Genomic DNA, 20,475 nt, shown 5'->3' with positions numbered 1-20,475 from the left:
TCCCTGCATAGGACCGAGCAGCTCCAAGATTTTTGTTGATAGTAGGGACATGTTGCACGTTCCTTAGCTGCACGATCTTTCCCGAAGTAAACTTCAGATCTACCGTGCCAACACCATGAACAAAAGCATGTGATCCATTCCCCATCAGGACGGAGGAATCCTGAGCGACCTGGTAAGAAGAGAACATAGATATGTCAGCACACACATGAACATTGGCACCCGTATCAAGCCACCAACTGGTAGATTGAAAAACTGAAAGAATATTAGGTTGACATCCTTGGATCCAGATCCATGATTAGCCCTTTTATTCTTGCGATCTGCGCGATCTGGACAATCCTTCGAGAAATGTCCCAAGTCGCCGCAGGTACAGCAAGACAACTCGGCTTTGTTCATCTTCTTCTTGAAGGTAGTTATCTTAATGATCTTATTTTTCCCTTTATTATTGTTGCGTGGGAACTTCTACACCATGTTAGTGCTAGACTGGCCTTGATCTCCTTTATCAGCAAGCATCTTTCTTCCGAGCCTTCTCCTCAACATCAGGTTTTCAACTCGTATCTCGTCTCCTATATTTCAGAGTTATGGTGAAATTCCTCCACGTGGAAGGCAATTTTGCAATTATGCATCCAGCCACAAACTTGTCGGGTATCTCACACTTGAGCTGCTCAGGATCCTTCACAATACACTGCACCTCATGCGCCTGTTCTACCACACAACGGTTGTTCACCATCCTGTAGTCATGGAAGCTCTCCATAAGGTACAGTTCATTGCATGCATCTGTTGCACCATGCTTTGTAACCAAAGCATCCCACAACTCCTTCGCATCTGTCGAGTCCACATAGGTGTCGACCAGATGGTCGGAGAGCACGCTGATGATACATCCCACGAAAAAATTATTGGCATCGGCGAACTTCTGCTGCTGCTCAGCAGTCAGTTCGCCTTCTGGTTTGCCTTCTCTCGTGTCCCAGATGTGCATCGCATTAAGCACAGACAGACTTTGATTGCCATCTCTTAAAGTTCACGCCAGAAAACTTTTCTTGCCTCAGCGACTCAGCAAAACCAGCCATTGTAAAATCAGCAGATTGCCTATTATAAGGTTTTTTTTTGGATTGTTGGATAATTAGACAATTGTTGTACTAATTTCCGAAATAAATAAATCATGACAAGAGACAATCCTAGCATGCAAAACTCTAAATACTAGACAACAGGAATAGCATAATCATGATCTCAGAAAACATGATTAACAACCAGATCAGACCTCAGTGCACGTACCGGGAAGCCGTGATGACGAGCGGCGCTGATGGAACGACGACGGTGTTGCGGACGGATTGCAGCAGCCGGCGTTGAAGACGACGATACGCCGCGACACGAAGATTGGATGGAGGACGAGCCGTGGCGACTAACTTGAGCAGTCGCGCTGAGCGCTTCCCAAAAACCTTATTCCCCGCCTCCCGATGCAAGATCATAAGGACCACTAGCTCCGGAGACCTGCTCTCCCGTTCGCCAGTGCACGCCGATGCAACGGAATGGAGAAGACTACAATGGCGGTGCAGCAGTGTAGAAGAGGCAAAACCTAACTCGTATAGACCATCTTAGGGATACTCTAACCTAGGGCCTCCCCATATGCGTCTTTTCCATGTGGGGGGTAGTCCGTATTTATAGGGAGGAAAACCTCCAACACCCTCGTCTATTAGCAATACGGGACTGATAGATAGAGTACCTCCTCCTTTATTTAGAATTATTTATATGGACCGAGCCCGTATATCGACACCATGGTCACCGGGATCGTGCAGCACGAGGTGGAAGGCCTCGAGGTGCAGGCCGGGGACGGGCGCTGGCACGCCGTCCCTCCCGAGCCGAACACCGTCACCTTCGTCGCCGGCGGGCAGTTCAGGGTACGACCCGATCAATCAACCACACTCCGACGACCCGTCAGTTGAAATCTCACCACGGAGCGACGCCGGCATGCTTTGTGCGCCGCGCAGGTCGTCACTCGTCACGAACGGGCGGGTGCCGGCGTGCCTCCACCGCGTCAGGACGCCGAGCCACCGCGAGCGCTTCTCGGTGCTGTTCGGCTGCCGGTCCAGGCACAACGCCACGGTGAAGGCGATGGACGAGATCGTCGGCGGCGACCAACCGCTGCTGTACAAGCCCGTGAGGTACGAGGAGTACCTCCAACACGCAAATCCGGAGGTCCACTGATGAAACTGGAGAAAGATGGACCCGTCGCGGCATGATTTCTGTTCAAAGATAATGATGTACAGTACACCTGCAAGAAGCAAATAAAACGGCAGGAAAGCTCCCAATTCTGATGTTCGTATCACACACTACCTATAACTAGGTATCTCTATTGTACTTGGTAAAAAGGCATCCAAATTCCTTCCCAGAAGGAGGTTTGGAAAGACCCTCAAATTCGAGCTGAATTGGATTCTGGTTCCATCACTCTGAACATGCAGTTGCAGACAGGAAAAGGAGCAGCGCAATCAAGCCAACAAAACGTTACATTGCTGCAGCAATGTTTGATTTCAACTATGGGACGCACATGTAAAGGTAGAAAAAACACAATTGCCTGCTTTGCCAACGTACTATATGAGTTAATCAACTAGCTATGGGTAGTACAACACTAATCAATACACTTGGTTAAGGCTAAAGGGGACAACAAAAACGTACACACCTAAAATACGTATGTGTCTGATGTATCTGAAGTCTGAACTATCCTGGGGTTCTGATGTATCTGAAGTCTGAACCATCCTGGGGCAAGGACGCAAGGTACAGTTCCACATAGATCATATACTCTCTGACCAAAACTGTGAGGTCGGCTCACCCATCGGAAGTTTGGACTGCAGTGGAGATGTCAGCAAGAACAAATTTCCAACTGGGTGACTGTTGCAAAGTTTCACTTGAGGAAAGTGCAACCCAAGAACATGAAAACGTAAGCCATCAGCGAAGTAAGGAGCTCAATGGACCATGTAGGTGGGATGATGAAAGCTGGTAGGACTGGGACAAGTAAAGAACCTAAGATCCAGCCTCCCACAAAGACTCCAAGCCTGGAAAAACAAACAAATCAAAACTTGGGGGCATGACTAGTACCAACTAAAATAGCATGTAGTGGGAATGCTCACTAACCCTGTGGCAGATGCCCTGACAAGGTTCTTCATCTTGTCATTGAGGAAGTATATGCATGATACGAGTGACATCGCAAGCTGCAAAAGAGAAACCTGTCAATGGCTCTGTCCAAAATTTGTTACAAGCTTACAGCTGAAAAGATTACTGTATTAAGGTTAATCTTAGATATAAAGTCTGTTTATGATTTCAATTCTCAAATCAAAAGGAAAAAGATCTTCCAGACACTCTGATTATCTGATATTTGGAGGTAGACACTTGAGAAAAGAACTTTGAAGGTACACACTAGAAAATCATCTAAACCCCTTGCACCCTTGAGGCCTTAATGAGAACAAAACCTATGATCTCCCATACAAATACAGTCTTGGCCCTTAAACAAACCTGTATGATTCAAGGAGGACAACTCCCTAAATTTAAAAACTCCAAGACATAAAATTGCATAATTAAAGGTTCGAAATGAATCCAGACATACCTGAAATGCAGGCCCAGTCTCAGCAGAAGTTGCAATGCTCCACCCAGCAATGAAACCAAAAAAAGCAAATCTCCTTGAAATAATCTCCAGTGATGGCACCTCAAAATATCCAAGCAGTGCCTTAACCCATGATGGGGATTCTTCAACTTGCTTTTTTAGCTTGCTTTTAAGATTGATTTTGGAATGCTTACGATGAGAGTAGCTATTCATTATTATCTTATCATAAGCACCCTCAATAGCCTCTTCGCTTTCTTCATACCCAGCATATTGTTTTAGAAGAAAATTCCGTGCGCTCCGGACCTCTTCTTCAGATGCATCATGATCAACACCAAGAAGCTTGTAGGGGTCCCATGATTGTTGTCTAGGAAACACTGGAACTCGCTCTGCAGATACACACAAATAGGTCAACTGCAGAAACAATAGCTAATGCTGATACTAAAACAACCACCAGCACAAAAACACAAAACTGAAGACAGAATCTACCAGATTCAAAATAAATAAATAACTGAAATGACAGCAATTATGAAGAAAAATCTACAGAAAGTTTAACTGTTAGCCACGAAAACAAATACATTCAAGGTTACAAGTTAGGCTAAGCATTGCTAATCCCATATCTCCACTAGATGTGCTGGCAAAAAAAAAGCTTCAATTGCAAGATTTTCACTTCACATATCAAAGTGCAAGAACAGCCAGACATAATTCAAAATGTTTGTCCCGACTAAGTGAATAAACTTCTGAATTCTTTTCCAGTTGGTTCAACAACAGGAACGAGGAGCTTGAGCTGAAATAGGATTGACTAACTCTAACATTAACAAACCATGGCCCTAGAAAAAATTGCAGACCCAAAGAAAAGTTATAGGTATTACTGCAGAGCCTTATAAACGGAGACAGGTAAATCTCAGTCTCACAATATGGCGAGTAAGTTTTGTACCTAGATTCCATCTGGTATGATCTTTATCAAAACAATGAGTCCACAGGGAAACAGTTCTTATCAGCCAGTAACCATTTCCCAGATTCACTAGAAATGCACTGAATTGGGCAAACTGGACTATCTCAGTCTCACAATATGGCGAGTAAGTTTTGTACCTAGATTCCATCTGGTTTTATCTATATCAGAACAAAGAGTCCGCAGGGAAACAGATATTATTGGTCAGTAACCATTTCTTAAACTCACTAGAAAAGCACTAAGTTAGGCGAACTGCGCTGGGTGATTGATGCCAACTCAAGCAGGAATTTTTTATGGATTTCACGGGGCAAATTGTGTTCAGTATTTTTCTTACCTCACAGAATCATTAAGGTGACCAAATGAGATGATTCTTACAGACTTTAGTTCAGGTTTAACATGCAACGGAAAGGCGGCATGCTCAGTTGCTCTATCGGTTGCCTTCGGATAATTGCTAAGATTTTTGTTTAGGCTGGAAGAACCTCGTTTGGCAACAGCCTGCTAAGTTTGAAATGTATTTTATTTTGAACCAGAGAATCTATAACATATACAGATATACTTGCAACGCCTCCCCAGTATAGCTTCCTAGGTAAGCAAGGTAGCAGGATGAATTTGTACATTGAGTACGGCATTAACTAAGGCACGGTTTCTCTGTCCTTACCTCTGCCGTAGCCGCCGGCGCCGACGGAGAGGCTTCCGGAGCACCGGAGCCGCGTCAGGAGCGCGCCTCTTCTCCCCGCCGGACCATCCTCCGCCCCAGTTCTGCAAAATTCCCCAAAGCCAACACGAAATAATCAGCGCGTGGAGGCGGAAACTAACGGCCCAACTTGTTAAGGCATCGAGAGGATGGAATTGAGATGAGCGTACATGTGGAGGGGAGGCCTCGAGCGGCGGTGGAGCGGGCGGGCGGTGAAGGCTGCCCGGTTGAAGGCGGCAGCGGCCTGCATCTCCGCCGCCGCGGCGAGGGCGCGTGGTCGGGGTGGGGCTGGGGGAGGCGGGGGCGGGAGCGCGGCGGGACGGAGGCGGGGAGGGAGGCGAGGTCGGCGGGAGGAGACGGAGAAGATGTGCGGTGATAGGAGGATAGGATCGTGCGGGACGACGGAGGAAGGCAGCCGGCGGCGTGGTAGGTGGTGGGTGAGCGTCGCAATTTAAATGGGCCAAATAAAGGGCTCGATCCATGAGGATGAACCGCGATTCGGCCCATTGGAGCAGGCCTTAGATGGGCCAAGTTTGAACAATTTGAACGTGCGCTAGCTCTGCAGCAGGCAGCCAGCGAACAAACGAGGTACCTCCTCGATCCCTCTCCTGCTGGCCTTCTTCGGTGACACGCCTGAAAAAACAAACAGAGAACATGATTTCTCGTCCAAGAAGCGAGAACTCAACGGCGGGGTTTGGAAGCAGCCATCCATGGACCCATGTCGAATCAGTGACCTCGCCAGAAAACTCGGGGCTGCCCTGCACGATCGCCGGCCCGGCAGGAGAGGACAACAGGGAGTCTAGCAATTAATGGGTTGACGGGGAAAGCAAAGCGACATTGTGCTCTTTTTGTTTCTGGCCGTGATGCTGGCCAAATACTCCCACCAATGATGGACCTTTCTCTAGTTGTTGTTGGAAATAGAAATTCCCAGTTAAAGAGCCTCAGTGCACGCGTCCAGATCACGTTGGAGCACGCAGAAAGGGCGCCTGCTCGATGGCATCTTCTGCCAACCGTACGTGTAACTTTTTGCTTACCTGCCAACGATATTTCCAAGGGGTGGTACGGTGTTTTCTCTAACACCCCGTTTGGATCCTTGGAATGGAATTCTATTCTAATAATCATAATTTAGACGCAAATTAATTAAGCTAATATAATTGTACGTGGAATATATTTGTATATTATTGTTGGTCATGTGAGAGATACTTATGCGCTGCATTTCTACTATATGGAAGCGAGTTAAAGAGCGTGCTATAAGAATTGAATTCTATTCTAATAATCATAATCTATAGAATCAATTTCCATCTCCCACCCTATAAATTTAACATAGTTTTATATCTAAAGTTTAGAAAGTTGTGGAATCCAACATTCCAAGATAAATTACACTACTCCATTAAGTAGATTCCAATTCCTTCAAAATGAAGGGATCCAAACGGGACCTAAGCTTTGCTCCCGTGCGCATTAGGTAAGCACGCAAACATCCAAATGAGTGGAACGAGTGTGAAGTGAACTGCATGGATGGATTGCACGGTGATGATGACAATTAAAGTGCAGAGTGGTTGCTGCAAGTTTGGAGGGGTACGACGTCATCTCGAGCGAGATACAGCTCGAAAACGATAGCCATTTTCATCGGCTGCAGCGCTGCCGAAACGGTCTCCCCGGCACGGCCATGCGGCCCAACTAACCCGTACAGCTTGTTGCGACGTGCTTGGAGTCGGAGATCACGAGAGCCGCCGATCCGGTTAACAGCTTTGGAGGCCATTGAAGAAGTTGACAAGCGAACTAGCGGCGCGCTTCACGGTTTTCTTGCCATGATCTGCAAGTTCACTGACTAATGGACAAGCGAGAACAAGTAATTAATTAGGTCCTGGATCGTGTTTGGGCCCGGCCCTACCCTTCCCAGATTTTGCTCAAAGCAGACGGCCGGCGGCGGCTCGCATTCGCAGCGACTGGCGCAACGCTACCGCTAGCGCGACCATCGAGGCTCCGGATAGACGATGAGGTGCTCTACAGCCGCGGCGGTGTGGAACTGGAAGGCGTACAACAACCAACGACGGGAGCCTCGAGTCGTCGCAGCAGCGCGCGCTCAACGTTCTACGTCCTTCCCAAATTCTAGCTTCTTCCTTCTCATCTATGGCATACGTGACTGGTGCAGAGCCGTGCTGTGTTCTTGTTTGATTCCAAGTTTTCATAGCGTGAACCAAACAATCAGTTGCAAATTGGAATTGATTTGATGATTTGATCTCATTTCTGTTTCAACAATTTCATCACTAAGAAAATAAAGCATTGAATTGCAGTCCATTTTCTACTTCCACCTAGATTGAATTTGAATCTCAATTCAATTCATTCACGCTAATTAATTGTGACAACCGAATGGAGCCTAAGAGTCTTGATATCAAACAGCTACTGCCAAGGTGATGTTGCTATGTATAGGTTCAGAATGCAACAACATACTAACTGAAATATTCAGTTTTTATGCTTGATATCTTTCTGCATATTCACTGAATGCACGAGGAAGCAGTTCATGCAGGCAGAGATGGGAGGAGGTCTGCTACGCTTCTTCTTGCTTTCTGTCGCCGCCGTGTCCAGGTGTTGCCACCGCCCACTGCTGCCGCGCCCATGCCGGCGAAGAAAGCTGTGCAATTGCGTAGTCGTGGAACCATGCAAAGGTAGTTGCATTGGGCCAGCAAAACATGGGTTCGACCAAAGAAACAACGCCACCATTAGATGCGACCGTCCGCTCGGCCGGTGGTGCCGCCGCCGCCCGCCAGCCGTCCGTCGACCGCTTGGATGCGCGCCGGAGTTGCTGTGACGAAAACAAGGGACCGCTATTTGGATCGGGCCACAATCTAGGCATGGATAGGGCTGGACCCAAACATACCCAGAACTAAATTAATTAAAACTAATTACCTACATGCTTTAGAATTCGTGCAATTTTCTTGAAAGGGTCTAGCGGAGCAAAACTCTTCTTATTTTGAGGAACAAATTGCCGCTTGTGCCTAGAAGATTTTGTTAAGTCATCTTTTCACGGAATGAATCACGGCATCAAGTTGACATCGTGCATCCAAGAAGGATAGTAAAGAAAAGTAACCTAGATGTAAGACACTAGCTTGCTGCTTTACAGAATGCTGTTCATGTTTTTCAGTTTAGGCGTCTCGAAAGACCGGGTACGGCGGCGCAAACTCGCAACTCCCAACCTTCTCCTGGATAGACGAAGAAGGTAGCAGGGGATCTAACTTCTTCGTTGCCGACACGAATTTGCATCATCGTCGTCATCATCTCCCTCTTGACACCGCACCTAGCTAAACACTACCCCCTTGGTGCGTTCCCTGTCATCTAGTCTAGATGACGAAACGCAGGTGGTAATTCAAAAATATACTCCCAAACTACCCCATGTCTGCTCCCAATAGCCAGATTACTCTCAATTCCAAATTCATATATACTTGTATGCACGTCGCACTCACCGAACGCCGCCCTGGTCAGGTCAGAGAAAGCATTTTTCGGAGAAGAGATATCGTCTATCTGCCTCGCCGTACGATTCCGTGGCATGCATATGCGTCACGCGCGCGGCGTGGTCGGTGCAACGAAATAGCGGTCAAACAAACCTCGTGACATTCCTGCTGGTGTGCTTGGATTGTGTGTATATGTGCGGATATCAATGAACTTTAAATAGGAAAGACTGAAAGCGGCTGGAAATATGATGCTAGTAAGATACTCCCTCCATTCCAAATTACTATTTAGTTTGGTATTTGTAGGTACATAACTTTTGTTACGTATCTATATATATCATATATTTAGATGCATAGTAAAAACTACGAATTAATAAAAATCAAAACGAATAGTAATCTGGGATGGAGAGAGAAAAGACAAGAAGAGGAAGTATAAAGCGTAGGGCGCATGATAGATGAACCAGCACAAGAAAAGTAAGATGCTGTATTGCAAATGATTGAAAATAGGAAGCTCGGTCACCCTGCTAACAACCTAGTATCGCTCCTGCTCTGATCTTTTCCATCCGATTGTCCTCCGTCACTCGCCGCTAGCAGCAATCCCGTCACTTGGTCACCCTGCCCTTAGGTCCTGTTTGGATGCAGAGTATATTTGAGTTTCTGAGAGGTAATGTACTTTTGTGAAATACTCCCTCCGTCCCAAACTACTACTCCCTCCATTCCAATTGTAGGTCGTTTTGGCTCTTCTAGGTTCATAAGTGTTTGTATGCATCTAAATGTAAGTATATGTCTATATGCATACAACCACCTATGAACTAAAAAAACGAACGGTCTATAATTTGAAACGGGGGTAGTATTCATTTTAGTTTACATAACTTTTACCATGTATCTGAACATAGTATATATCTAGATGCATATAAAAATTATGTACCTAGAAAATTCAAAATGAATAGTAATTTGGGTTGGAGGGAGTACTTTGGTTTCGGAAAGTTGTAGGGTGTTCTGATGATATACAAGTTTTTGCAGTTTTGAAAACCATGGCATTGCTAAAAACTGTAGTCTTTTTGGAGTTTTTAAGAGTTCACTACATACCTCTATTTTATAAGGGAAAAAGTCCAAATTACTCCCTTCAAGTATAGCGAAAGTCTATATAACCCCTTAAATTATGCTTTGGTTCAACTTAACCCCATAATATAATTTGTTATTTTTGTTTCTCCATACACAAGTTGAATTTTAATTTGATACTTTGTAGGGTGGTAGTGGACATCATAATCTATATTTAAAAAATATTTTATGAATTTTTCATCATTATTTTTTATATAATTTTGTATCTCAAGGATAAATTTTATTATTAAACATCTAACCCTATCAAAATAATAATAAAAATTCATCATATATTTTTCTAACATGTCTTATGATATCTGCTATCATCTTGCAAAATTTATACTTAAGACTCCACTTGTGTATGGAGAAAAAAAATACAAATTGTGTTAAGGGGTAAATTGAACCAAATGGTATAGTTTAGGGGGTAAACTGAACCAAGAAATACTTTAAAAGGTTATCCAGACTTTGATTATGCTTGAGTAATTTGAATTTTTTTTTTCTTTTTATAATAAGCTCGTAGCGCACGATTCTCTCATTGGCAGCCTCTCTATTAAATCCGGCGTTCACACGGCGTCACCTGATAAAAATAGCGGAAAATCGGTCCATTGTAAAACAGGAGTGTGTGCAAGTCAATGCCGCTTTCAAAACAAGAGGCGCCCGTACTTGCCCTCTGCTGGCATCCCTTCTTTTGTGGCTGCAGTGAACTGAGACTTGCAGTCAATCTTCGTTCACCAATCACCACACACAACAACACAAGAAGTAAGAGTTGACACGAAGCTAAAACTTATCGCACACCAATAAAATCGCTCTCTTCGAAATCAAAGACAGACAGGAACATGTGAGCATGTGTCGTTAGGAGCTTCTTGTCCTCTCGACCCCATTAGTCTCCCCCCATGTGATTGAGGTGATGATCTGCTCAATCTGCTTCCCAAGCGACGGCTTACCGAATCGGACCTTTCTCTAAGACCCGCACGAGAATGGTATTCCTTCTTGTGCCTGTACGGACATTCGTACTTCGTGATTGCTTCCGGTTTATCGCATCTAAAATAAGATAACATAATGGATACAATTTTTTTTGGACACCAGGTGTCAGAGACAAGAAATGGAAATACTGCTACATGGATGCAAATTGGTGATCAGTGCTTCTTCAGCTCAGGCGTAAACGTACTACAGAGTACAGAATCAATTGGCGTAGTATGCAAACACAGAGTGCAGAAGCCGTGGCCGGGGAGGTAGTAGTAGCAAGCTGATGGACGACGGAGCTCTTTGGTCGTTGGAAGTTGGATGGATCCTCGGAAAGAAAGAAAGTCAGAAGGCGAGGAAGAAGCGCTTGTTGGCCCGGCCGGCGCGGCCGATGGAGTCGGCGGCGTCGAGGTTCTTGGCGATGAGCTTGCGCGCCTGGCGGCTCCGGATCTCCACCCGCATGCTCTCCGTCTTCTCCACCTTGTCGTAGCCCGCCGCCGCCGACGCCTTCCTCCCCGAGCCGCCGCCCCTCTTCCCGCCGCCGCCGCCGGCACGCAGCCTCGACTTGATGCCGTCCACCAGCCGCCCCAGCTGCCCCATCATCATCACCATCGTCGGTCTCCGCCCTTTCGGCCCTGCAGAGAACAGGGAGCGACGACATCAAGCACCGCATGCATATACATCGTTATGAGCTAAGCTATAACTGCCTCTGGTGAGCTAAGCTATTTCCATGGATGGATAGCTCTCTGAACCGTGAACCAAGTGGCGCATGTACCTGGGCAGGACGTGGAGGAGATGGAGAGGCAGAGAACGGGAGATGAAGGCGAAGGCGAAGGCGAGAAAGGCAGCAGAAGAGAGAAGAGGCCGGTACGGAGGGAGAAGGCGGGTACAGGTAGGCAGGCCGGTCTGTACCGGTGGTGGTTGTATTTATGGCAACACCGGAGTTTTTTCAGGACACGAGGACAGGGCGCAAGTCAGAGCGCGAGCTCTCCTCCATGGAAAAACAGCGTGAGAGGCGGAGAGCTCGCTCCACAGGGAAGAAAAACTGAGAAGAGCAAAGGCTGAAACTGGGCAGGTGCAGGTCAGAATGAAAACGACCTGGAAGATTGAATAGTGAATACTCACAAAAGGGCTCTAAACAAAGCGGGATGACGCATTGTAGCAGGGACGGTTGACGAAATGAGTTGCGTGATCGTGAAAGAGATCCATCCGCCGAGCGAGCGAGCGAGCGAGCCGTTGAAAGCCGTTGCGTGAGGAATATGGGCTCGGCCGGTTGCGGTCAGGCGGGCGCGTCCAATCCATTCATCTCGCCGAGCCGAGAGAGCGCCCGGCGCCGCCGGGGGCAGCTCACTCGCCCATGAGAGTGAGACGTACGACCCAGAGCTTCTGAAGGGGAGCAGAATTGTCGCGCGGACCCGTCGATTTTCCGCCGCGGATCTGGCTCTGTTCATATGGCAGTTCGATCGCGGGAAATCTGGGATCTTGCTGACGCTCGCACTCGTGTTCGTTCTGGCCTGTCCTCCAGGGTCCAGCGGCGGGAAATTCCGATGCTGACGCTACCCGATTCAGGAACCGCGCGCTTTGCAAGTCGCACGTGAATCACGCAGCACGTTTTGCAAGGTCGGGATTGCGAGCCGTGCGACCGCATGGTTCTGCGGCAGCGTGATGGTACAAAATTGTATGGCTGCAGATGAGGAGAGAGCGACCGAGGCTACGGCAAAGCCGTGGTGGCGTCAGTAATAATCAACTGCACCGTCCAAATTGTAGATTCCAAATTGCAGGTCGTTCGTGAATTTCTCGAGTAGACGGGTCAGGAACTCAAGGGCAGAGGCCAAAAGGGATTGGTTTGGGGGGTCAGGGTCACTTCGCTCGCGGAGCCAAGCCAGGGCCGCGGATTCTTCCTTCCATCTCTCTGCGCGCCGAAAGCGACGGCCACTGGCATTGGCTCCACGTCCACGGCTGCCTACTGAACCGGCTCGTGGCATGCAATCAAGCCAAAAGGATGCCAAGGTGGCAGGTCAAAACAGGAGGATGCAGACGCACGCAGGGTCGCAGACCCGTGAGGCCGTGACGCCGTGTGGTATTTGCTTTTGCTGACGCGCGGCAAATGGAAGAGTTGATTTTAACAGTGTGATCATGTGTACTCGTGTTGTGAGACAGGAAGCTGCACGTATATCCGATTGCATTCAGAAATATAGCCCACCAGAATCAAGCCCAATTAGGCCATTTTAAGAGAAGCCCAATCGACGAACAGGCCAAGGCCCAAAAGCGCATCCAGACTCCAGAGCCGTCTCGACCCAATCAATCTTTCACCCCCGACCGGCTCCCCGTGCTCGAAATCGAACCCAAACCAACCACCACCTCCTCGGCGGCTCCTCCCCCCTCCCTCTCACCATGGCGGCCGTCGCGCCTCCGCCCGACAACCTGGACCCGCCGCCGTCCACTCCTCCCTCCTCCGCTCCGGCGGCTCCCCCCGCCGCGCTCACCCCGCCCCCCGCCACCACCTCCACCCCGCCGAACCCCGCGACCCCGGGCCGCGCGGCGCCAAGCCCAAACCCTAACCCACCCCCCGCCCCCGCCCCCGCCCCCGCCCCCGTATCCACTCCTCCGGCGGCGGTCCCGCCGCCGATGCCCCCCGCGCCGGTCTCCTTCGCCGCCAGCTTCCGCCCGCTCGGCGCGCCCCCGCCGCCCCCGCACCAGCTGCCGCAGTACGGCGCGGTGCCGCCGAACCCGGGATACCCGATGGCGCAGCCGATGCAGCCACCGGGCGTCCCCGCCGTTATGCCGCCGGGCGCCGTGCGCCCGCCGCCCATGTACGCGCCGCCCCAGCCGGGCGCCTACATGCCGCAGCCAGGCGCTGCTGTCCCCCATCCCGGTGGGTCCCCGATCTCCTTCTCCGTTAACCTCCTCAGAGACGCTCGACTGTCCGTGTAATTAATTAACGATGATTAATCTATGCCTCGCCTGCTATTTGTATCTGGTGTTACCTCTGAACTCTCGAGGCGTTCCATGAGATGCAGTGTTGAGGATCTCTAGTGGGTTTGGGGAGAATTGAGAGGATTTAGGATTTGTGCGTCGGACGTGGGTAGGTTTTTGGTCAGTGTTTAAGAGATGTGCTGCTACTAGTTTAGTGTTAGAGAAACTGGGATCGGCTCGCTTGCTTGATAACGATGACCGGATATTTCTCTGCTACAGCGGTGGTCGTGCCAGCCTTTACTCCCCACAGCGAGAAGTGCCGGCTCACGTTTCATTCTGCTGCTCTAACTGAAGCCCTAAATCATTTGCTCCCTCACTGAGTGTGGTATGCCAAATGTTTGAATTTGAATTGGTTATGTTTACATTGTCTAATTGATTTACATGCTTTAGCTCGTCTCACTGCTTAATTAGGCTCAGTTTCTTTATGTACTTAGATGCTTCAGCTGTGGGTTGTTCCAAAAACTTGCTAAGGTATCATGATTTTCTGCTGTCTAAATTCCGTATGCCGGTTATACCTTATTTGTGTTGGTTTCATTTATTTCTCTTGTTGATACGAAGTGTAGAGATAGTGACACATTTGCCTAAGCTCTTATATCTGAGTAGTGCATTGCAATGGCGTGAGCTATACCGAGTTTCAAAATAACCAAAACAAGTATGTTATCCTGTCCGTGAGGCGCTGACAGGTAAGGCCAGCTTTACTAGCTCCTTTCATTTGAGCAAGATATTGCTTTTGTCGATGTTCATTATTGTATTCTGAACTGGCAAGATACTTGCTTACCTATTCAGTTAGCTCTTATTTGCTGATGCCATTGGGTACCTTCAGTGTTTCCAGATGTCTATATTCTTTGATTCCATATGTCTTCAGATGTTTAGTTTGTGCACTATGTGTTCCAAGGTTTAATTTGTGCACTATCTGTTCAGAGGATTAATTTGTCTACTTATTGTTTTACTTCATGGGTTGTTACTAATGTGGTTGCATAGATGTCTCTTTTGTCTCTCTCTGCAGGAATGCGTTATCCCGCACTGTATCCTATGGTTCGTCCAGGCTTTGTTCCACGTCCAATGCCTCCACCTGGTGTTGTGCCAATTCAGCGGCCACCAATAATTCCTGGGATCCGTGGTGTTCCTCCTTTGGTAGCCCCAGCTGCCAGGCCACCTGCTCCAACTGTTACGCCGGCTGATAAACCACCGACAGCAGTTTACGTTGGCAAGATTGCTCCAACAGTAGACAATGATTTCCTTCTTTCACTTCTTCGGGTATGTCTTCTTTTCTTCAGTGATTTTAAGATGTATGTATAGAAGGGCTGATTTGTTCCTATATCAGTACGATTTTTTGCTTTATAAGACAAGTCTTTTAACTTTCTGTCTAATGTTTGACCATGTTCAGCTTTGTGGATCTGTCAAGAGTTGGAAGCGTGCCCAAGATCCAAGTAATGGAAAACCTAAAGGTTTTGGGTTTTGTGAATTTGAATCTGCTGAGGGCATCCTTCGTGCAACACGGCTTCTCAACAAACTGAGCATTGATGGTCAGGAGTTGGTGGTATGCATTGTTGCCTATTTCTTTTTTCAAAGAGCGCTGTCTAGCAGTTAAGTTCCTTTGGAAGAGCTATGGCATACATAAACTATATGACACTGCATGATAATTGAAAACTGTTTGCATGTTGTTTAGTTACATCTTCAATATTAAGATAGCGGCAGTTGTTCAAATTAGGCCCTGTTTGGAACAACTTAAATCCTGCTTATGGTCAAAATAAGCTGAAACTAGAAGCCAAACGGCGCGCTTTTTTCCAGCTTCTCCTAGCCGTGCTTCTCTCCACAGCTCCCATTTGTACTAAAACGCAGAAGCTGGACTAGGCCTGCTTATCAGAGAAGCACTTTTCCCATATTAGTGCAGCTTATCTGAGAAGTGCTTCTCCCCACCGCTGTTCCAAACAGGGCCTTAGTCTTTCATGATGTCATGATCATGTTCTGGTTTCTTTTAGATCACAGTGCAAAGTTGAGGAGCCAAAGTTAGGGCTGGAAATGGATTGGATATGATTTGGATAGTGCCTTTACCGCATTTGTTTCCATAATTTAAATTGAACGCAATACAATCTTGGATGTGGATACACATCAAATGTTATACAGACGTGAATACAAATTGAACGTCTTTGCTTCACTACTATACTTAACTTAAAGCTCTAGAATCTATACACAGCATAACGTATTTTAATTTATCAAATAATGTTTTGGTCGCAGTTTCATATCTGTTCATCATCCTGTTAATCCAATGTATATTTTAGTAAGTTCTTAAACTAGTATTAATTCTATTTAATATGTCCGTTCATCTTTCTTTTTGTACCAGATTAATATTAACGATGCCACCAAGGAGTACCTGAAGAAACATGTTGAGGAAAAGAAGAGGGCACAAGATAAGGCGAAAGAAACAGAAGATGGAGGTGGGGATGGCACTACAGCTGTTGCTGAAACTGAATCATCAAAGCCTGTTCCTGATGAATCAGATAAGGTGACAAGAGATTCTGTAGATAAGGACAGTGAAGAGAACACTAAGAAATTTGGAATCGTTACTGATGAAGACTCCGAGGCTGATAAGGACGTTGCAGAAAAAATAAGCAGTATGATAGAAGAGTGGTTAAAGACTAGACCCCCGCCCCCCCCACCACCACCACCAGTTCAACCATCAGCAGATAGTTCTGGTGTAGATATCACGAAAACTGGTAGAGTTCTGCTAATTGTGTTTCCTTTTTTTGCCTAATAATTGCATTGCCTTAACCATTGATTTGTTGCTGATGCAGATTCTGATGATAAGAATGATGCTGACACTGATAAAAGGGCAGCTAATGAAACTGAAAGATCAGAAACTGGCTCTCCTGATAGGAGGAAGGATAAAGAACGTGATAAGGACAAACGGGACAAAGATCTTGAAAGGTATGAACGTGACCGTGAGCGTGAAAGAGTTAGGAGGGACAGAGAAAGGGATAGAGAGAAGGATTATAAGCATAGAGAAGCAGAAAAGCATTTCAGGGATCGCCTCAAGGAGTGGGAATCTAGGGAGAGAGAGAAAGAATATCAGCGACAGAATGAAAAGGAAAAGGAGAAAGATAGAGAACGGGACCGCAGAAGGGAGATCCTGAGGCAGGAAGATGAGAGTGATGAAGAGGATAATAGGAAAAGGAAGCGAAGGAGTAGTAGCACACTTGAAGAGAGGAAAAGGAGGAGGCAACGTGAAAAGGAGGAAGATATGGCTGATAAAGTAAGAGAGGAAGAGGAAATTGCGGAAGCAAGGAGGCGAGCTGTAGAGTTGCAACGGCAGGCAGATGAAGCAGCTGCAGCAGCGGCCGCAGCTGCTGAAGAGTCTGCTACACTTATGGAGGTTGATGGTGATGATGAAAAGGAAACAATTGCACACAACAAGCCAGCTGTTGTGGAAGTTGATAACATTGCAAGCTTTGCTAATGGTGCTGGTGTTGGTGAGTGTGAACCATCTTTTTTACCAGTTTATCTCATTTGCCTTGTTGCTGTTTCAATTTTTTTTAGAATATCATGTTCCTGTTTCATCCCTTTCTTTTCCTTGCATTCCCCAGGTGATGGACTTCGCAAAGAAAGTATCAGTGATGAAACAAGCATGGCACCAGGTCAAATCCCAGATACCAAGCAAAACAGCAACGCCCCAGCAAAGAAACTGGGTTTTGGTCTGGTTGGTTCTGGTAAAAGGACATCTGTTCCATCAGTTTTTGCTGAAGAGGATGACGAGAATAATGTTGATAAAACCATAAGACCTCTAGTGCCTATCGATTACTCCAATGAGGAATTACAAGCTGTGCAGGCCAATTCTTCTGCTGGGCCAAATGTTGCAGCAGCTGCTGAGTTTGCCAAGCGCATCTCAGTTTCAAATTCGAAGGAAGAGAAGAGTGAAACCGATAAGGATAGGAATAGGAGATCCAGTGAAGCTCGTGTTAATGATGAACGGAGGGAAAAAGTGCATGATCGAGAGAAAGAGAAGCCCAAGTCAGAGAACAAGAAGATTTTGGATGCAAAACAATTAATTGACATGATCCCAAGGACAAAGGAAGAGCTTTTCGCCTATGATATAAACTGGGCGATATATGACAAGGTGAAATTGAATCTATGAGCTTGCATTTTTATTAACTCGGAAGCTGAATAGTGACATGTTCCTTCATCTGTTCTTAAGTTATTTTCACTACTTTGCACATGCATGTCATTTCTGTTTATTTCACACGTGTGTTTGTAGACCAATCCATTAACAGCTGGTGCTGTTCCCATGAGTTTGTAGCTAGTATAGATTTGTAAACCACCCAAAAACATATACTTATCAAGCCTGGTATTTATCTTCATGCTGCCCAAAATTCAGCTGATGAAATATCAGCTGGTCACTCTTGAAGCCAGACTACATGTTTTTTTTGCCACCCCACCCCCGAGTCTCTGTCATCCAATTTTTCTTGTTGTACATGCATTTCTGTTCATCTGTTGTCATTGTATTCAACATTAGGATTTGTTATTTGCTTGGTGCAGCATGAGTTGCACGAGAGAATGAGGCCTTGGATTTCAAAAAAGATCATCGAATTTCTTGGTGAGGAGGAATCAACTTTGGTGGATTACATTGTATCTTGCACAAAAGACCACGTCCAGGCAGAAAAGATGCTGGAGCTCCTACAGTCAATTTTGGATGTTGAGGCAGAGATGTTTGTCCTCAAGATGTGGAGGATGCTTATATTTGAGATAAAGAAAGTCGAATCAGGACTATCAGGAAGAGCAAAGGCATGAAGCTAAGTCTGTCACCTTGTATGATCTTTTCTGATTTACGTCACTCATCAACTGTGATCTCACTTGTAAGCTCATACTGTACTACAAGCAAAAAAACCATTTTTAGTGAGACTGAATTGATGGTTTCTATTATTTTCCTGTTCTGATGTAGAAATGTATACGAGAAGCCGAGCACTGATGAGATACTTTGCGTAATTATATTTTTTGATAGATCAATTGCATTTGTGATGCATTTCTTGCGTTTTCTGCACCCTCCTTTTGTTCGTTTTAATGTCTTGTGTACGACAATGAATGTCGATGATGGCAGGGGCCACAATTAACTCACAAGTCCTGTACTTGCTTTGCTACATTATGTGTGTGCAAGAAGTTGTTCTATCTGCGTTGCTACATTATGTGTGCAAGAAGTTATTCTGTGTAGAAGTTCGAAGTTTATTTTAGCACTCTGTTACTATGACTGTATCGTTGAGTTGTATGTGGTTTATTGTTGTGCTGAGTAGATGAGCTTCCAGCTATGTTTGTAGTTTTGGCCTCCATTTCAAGCGATGTTGTGTGTGGCCGTCTCTAAAACTTTTATAAATAGACAAAATAGGAGATGTTGTCCACAGTGTATGGTCCTTGGTGTGTGCGTCACCTCTTGCGCCTCTATTTCCATATTCTGCTTGTTTTTTGCATTGTCAATTTATTTATCCCTCTTTCAGCACTTGAATTTTTGAGTAAGAGTCAACGTTCTACAGTTGAATTTTTATTCGTCTATGTTCTAGGCGTTTTGTCCCAACTCCATAGCTATGTAAATATTAGGAAGCCGCTTACGGGTTAAAACGATTGATGGTCTAGATAGAATTTTTTTTGGAGGGTCTAGAGACATGAGCTACGTCAACGATACATGGCCTATCTTCACTAGTGGCGTGATTGGTAGGGGTGGGCAGAAAACCCGAACCCATATTACCCGAATCCAAAACACCCGATCACTATTCGGGTTCTGAGTCTCAAAACCCGAAAATATTTAGGTTTGTTCGGGTTAAGAACTCCGGTACCCGAACAGCCCGAAAAAGCCGATGTTTACCCCAGCACGTGCATAGCAGCCCAGCCCAACTAAACCTTATATCTCGCACGGCCCATATAGCACCCCCAACAGCAGTAAGTAGTAACCCTAGGCTAGCTTCTCCCAACCCCGATCCTCCAGCGACATCCCCACGCTACCACGCGCTGCCCCCTCCCCATGCGCTGCATCTCCGCGGCTCGGCCTCCCGTGTTGTCGACGCATGCCGGCCGCCGCCGCTAGTGCCAGTCCCCATCTCCGGCTCGCTGTCCTCGAGCATGCAAAAGGACGGGAAGCTGGGCCACCTCACCATCTACCGCGAGAAGGCAAGAACCAGGTTCGCTTGGAGCTCGTGCTCGTCATCGCAGACACAGAGGGCCAGAGGCATCGGGGACTTCCTATCCTATCTAATTCGGCAGCAACGGAGCAACCTGCAAGCACGAAAGCGTCTTTGATTCAGATCTGTGACTACTCTATAGAATTGTTGATCTGTACAATCTTTAATGCTCAGCTCCTATTCTCGAATGTTTATGCCATTGTCCTGTTCGATGAATGCTTAACTTTTACTGCTTCTTTAATTTGCTTTGGAAATTCATCAATTGATTGGATGTCTTGTCTTGTCCAGTGCGTTTTGTTTGGATTTCTTTGAAATTTCTTATCGATTCAATTCAACGATGCTAGGAATCGCTGAGGATTGTGCTAAGCGCTAACTATAGTCGGGATATTCGGGGTTATCGAACCCGAACCCGAACCCGAAATATCGGGTAACCGAATTGTCGGGTTTCCTTTTCCCTGATCGAATCTCGGGTTGCAGTTTTCAAAACCCGAATTTACGGAAACCCGAATAACCCGACCCGATTTTTTCAGGTTACTCGCATCAACGAAGCCTGGCTCCTTTTGGCCAGGCTGACCGCGTACAGAGGCACCACGTTT

General features: G+C 46.6%; 4 protein-coding genes across 9 annotated transcripts; 2 read left to right on the top strand and 2 right to left on the bottom strand.

The window, feature by feature from the left end:
* Nucleotides 1-1,769: 1,769 nt before the first annotated feature.
* On the top strand, nucleotides 1,770-2,199 carry LOC117861857 (2-oxoglutarate-dependent dioxygenase AOP3-like). The gene is made up of 2 exons (XM_034745383.1): nucleotides 1,770-1,885; nucleotides 1,983-2,199. The coding sequence occupies exons 1-2, from the start codon at nucleotides 1,770-1,772 to the stop codon at nucleotides 2,197-2,199; spliced, it is 333 nt and encodes a 110-aa protein (XP_034601274.1).
* A 281-nt stretch (nucleotides 2,200-2,480) lies between these two features.
* On the bottom strand, nucleotides 2,481-5,595 carry LOC117859527 (protein CHAPERONE-LIKE PROTEIN OF POR1, chloroplastic). Its single transcript, XM_034742649.2, has 5 exons — nucleotides 5,403-5,595; nucleotides 5,197-5,297; nucleotides 3,593-3,975; nucleotides 3,124-3,200; nucleotides 2,481-3,044 (listed from the first exon to the last, which is right to left on the bottom strand). The coding sequence occupies exons 1-5, from the start codon at nucleotides 5,480-5,482 to the stop codon at nucleotides 2,894-2,896; spliced, it is 792 nt and encodes a 263-aa protein (XP_034598540.1). The 5' UTR covers nucleotides 5,483-5,595; the 3' UTR covers nucleotides 2,481-2,893.
* A 5,198-nt stretch (nucleotides 5,596-10,793) lies between these two features.
* On the bottom strand, nucleotides 10,794-12,146 carry LOC117860172 (uncharacterized). Its single transcript, XM_034743424.2, has 2 exons — nucleotides 11,518-12,146; nucleotides 10,794-11,377 (listed from the first exon to the last, which is right to left on the bottom strand). Exon 2 carries the CDS (start codon nucleotides 11,352-11,354, stop codon nucleotides 11,088-11,090), a length of 267 nt encoding a protein of 88 aa, XP_034599315.1. The 5' UTR covers nucleotides 11,355-11,377; nucleotides 11,518-12,146; the 3' UTR covers nucleotides 10,794-11,087.
* A 1,317-nt stretch (nucleotides 12,147-13,463) lies between these two features.
* LOC117860307 (RNA-binding motif protein 25) lies at nucleotides 13,464-18,735 on the top strand. 6 transcript variants are annotated; one of them, XM_034743579.2, is made up of 9 exons: nucleotides 13,638-14,043; nucleotides 14,153-14,189; nucleotides 14,322-14,401; nucleotides 14,725-14,975; nucleotides 15,106-15,258; nucleotides 16,063-16,435; nucleotides 16,514-17,188; nucleotides 17,303-17,832; nucleotides 18,252-18,735. In XM_034743579.2, the coding sequence occupies exons 4-9, from the start codon at nucleotides 14,727-14,729 to the stop codon at nucleotides 18,501-18,503; spliced, it is 2,232 nt and encodes a 743-aa protein (XP_034599470.1). In that variant the 5' UTR covers nucleotides 13,638-14,043; nucleotides 14,153-14,189; nucleotides 14,322-14,401; nucleotides 14,725-14,726; the 3' UTR covers nucleotides 18,504-18,735. The 6 variants fall into 6 exon arrangements, with proteins under 6 accessions (XP_034599466.2, XP_034599467.1, XP_072150898.1 ...); XM_034743576.2 differs by adding an exon at nucleotides 13,486-13,617 and having other exon boundaries at nucleotides 13,938-14,043; nucleotides 14,153-14,975; XM_034743578.2 differs by having other exon boundaries at nucleotides 14,322-14,975.
* The last annotated feature ends 1,740 nt before the right edge of the window (nucleotides 18,736-20,475 follow it).

This window comes from Setaria viridis, chromosome 6 (genome assembly GCF_005286985.2).
Source record: "Setaria viridis chromosome 6, Setaria_viridis_v4.0, whole genome shotgun sequence".
Classification (NCBI taxonomy): domain Eukaryota; kingdom Viridiplantae; phylum Streptophyta; class Magnoliopsida; order Poales; family Poaceae; genus Setaria; species Setaria viridis.
The sequence above is the reverse complement of the archived record's forward strand: the minus strand, read 5'-3'. Positions and strand labels throughout refer to the sequence as shown.

Bases quoted from the DNA above. Each gene is read 5' to 3' on its own strand.
- LOC117861857 (XM_034745383.1), top strand. From the start codon at position 1,770: ATGGTCACCGGGATCGTGCAGCACGAGGTGGAAGGCCTCGAGGTGCAG. The intron at 1,886-1,982 runs GTTCAGGGTACG...TGCGCCGCGCAG, and splicing joins ACCTTCGTCGCCGGCGGGCA to GTCGTCACTCGTCACGAACG.
- LOC117859527 (XM_034742649.2), bottom strand. From the start codon at position 5,482: ATGCAGGCCGCTGCCGCCTTCAACCGGGCAGCCTTCACCGCCCGCCCG. The intron at 3,201-3,592 runs GTATGTCTGGAT...TCTCTTTTGCAG, and splicing joins AGACTGGGCCTGCATTTCAG to CTTGCGATGTCACTCGTATC. The intron at 3,045-3,123 runs GTTAGTGAGCAT...TTGTTTTTCCAG, and splicing joins GTCAGGGCATCTGCCACAGG to GCTTGGAGTCTTTGTGGGAG.
- LOC117860172 (XM_034743424.2), bottom strand. From the start codon at position 11,354: ATGGTGATGATGATGGGGCAGCTGGGGCGGCTGGTGGACGGCATCAAG.
- LOC117860307 (XM_034743575.2), top strand. From the start codon at position 13,485: ATGGCGCAGCCGATGCAGCCACCGGGCGTCCCCGCCGTTATGCCGCCG. The intron at 13,618-14,724 runs GTGGGTCCCCGA...CTCTCTCTGCAG, and splicing joins CGCTGCTGTCCCCCATCCCG to GAATGCGTTATCCCGCACTG. The intron at 17,833-18,251 runs GTGAAATTGAAT...TGCTTGGTGCAG, and splicing joins ACTGGGCGATATATGACAAG to CATGAGTTGCACGAGAGAAT.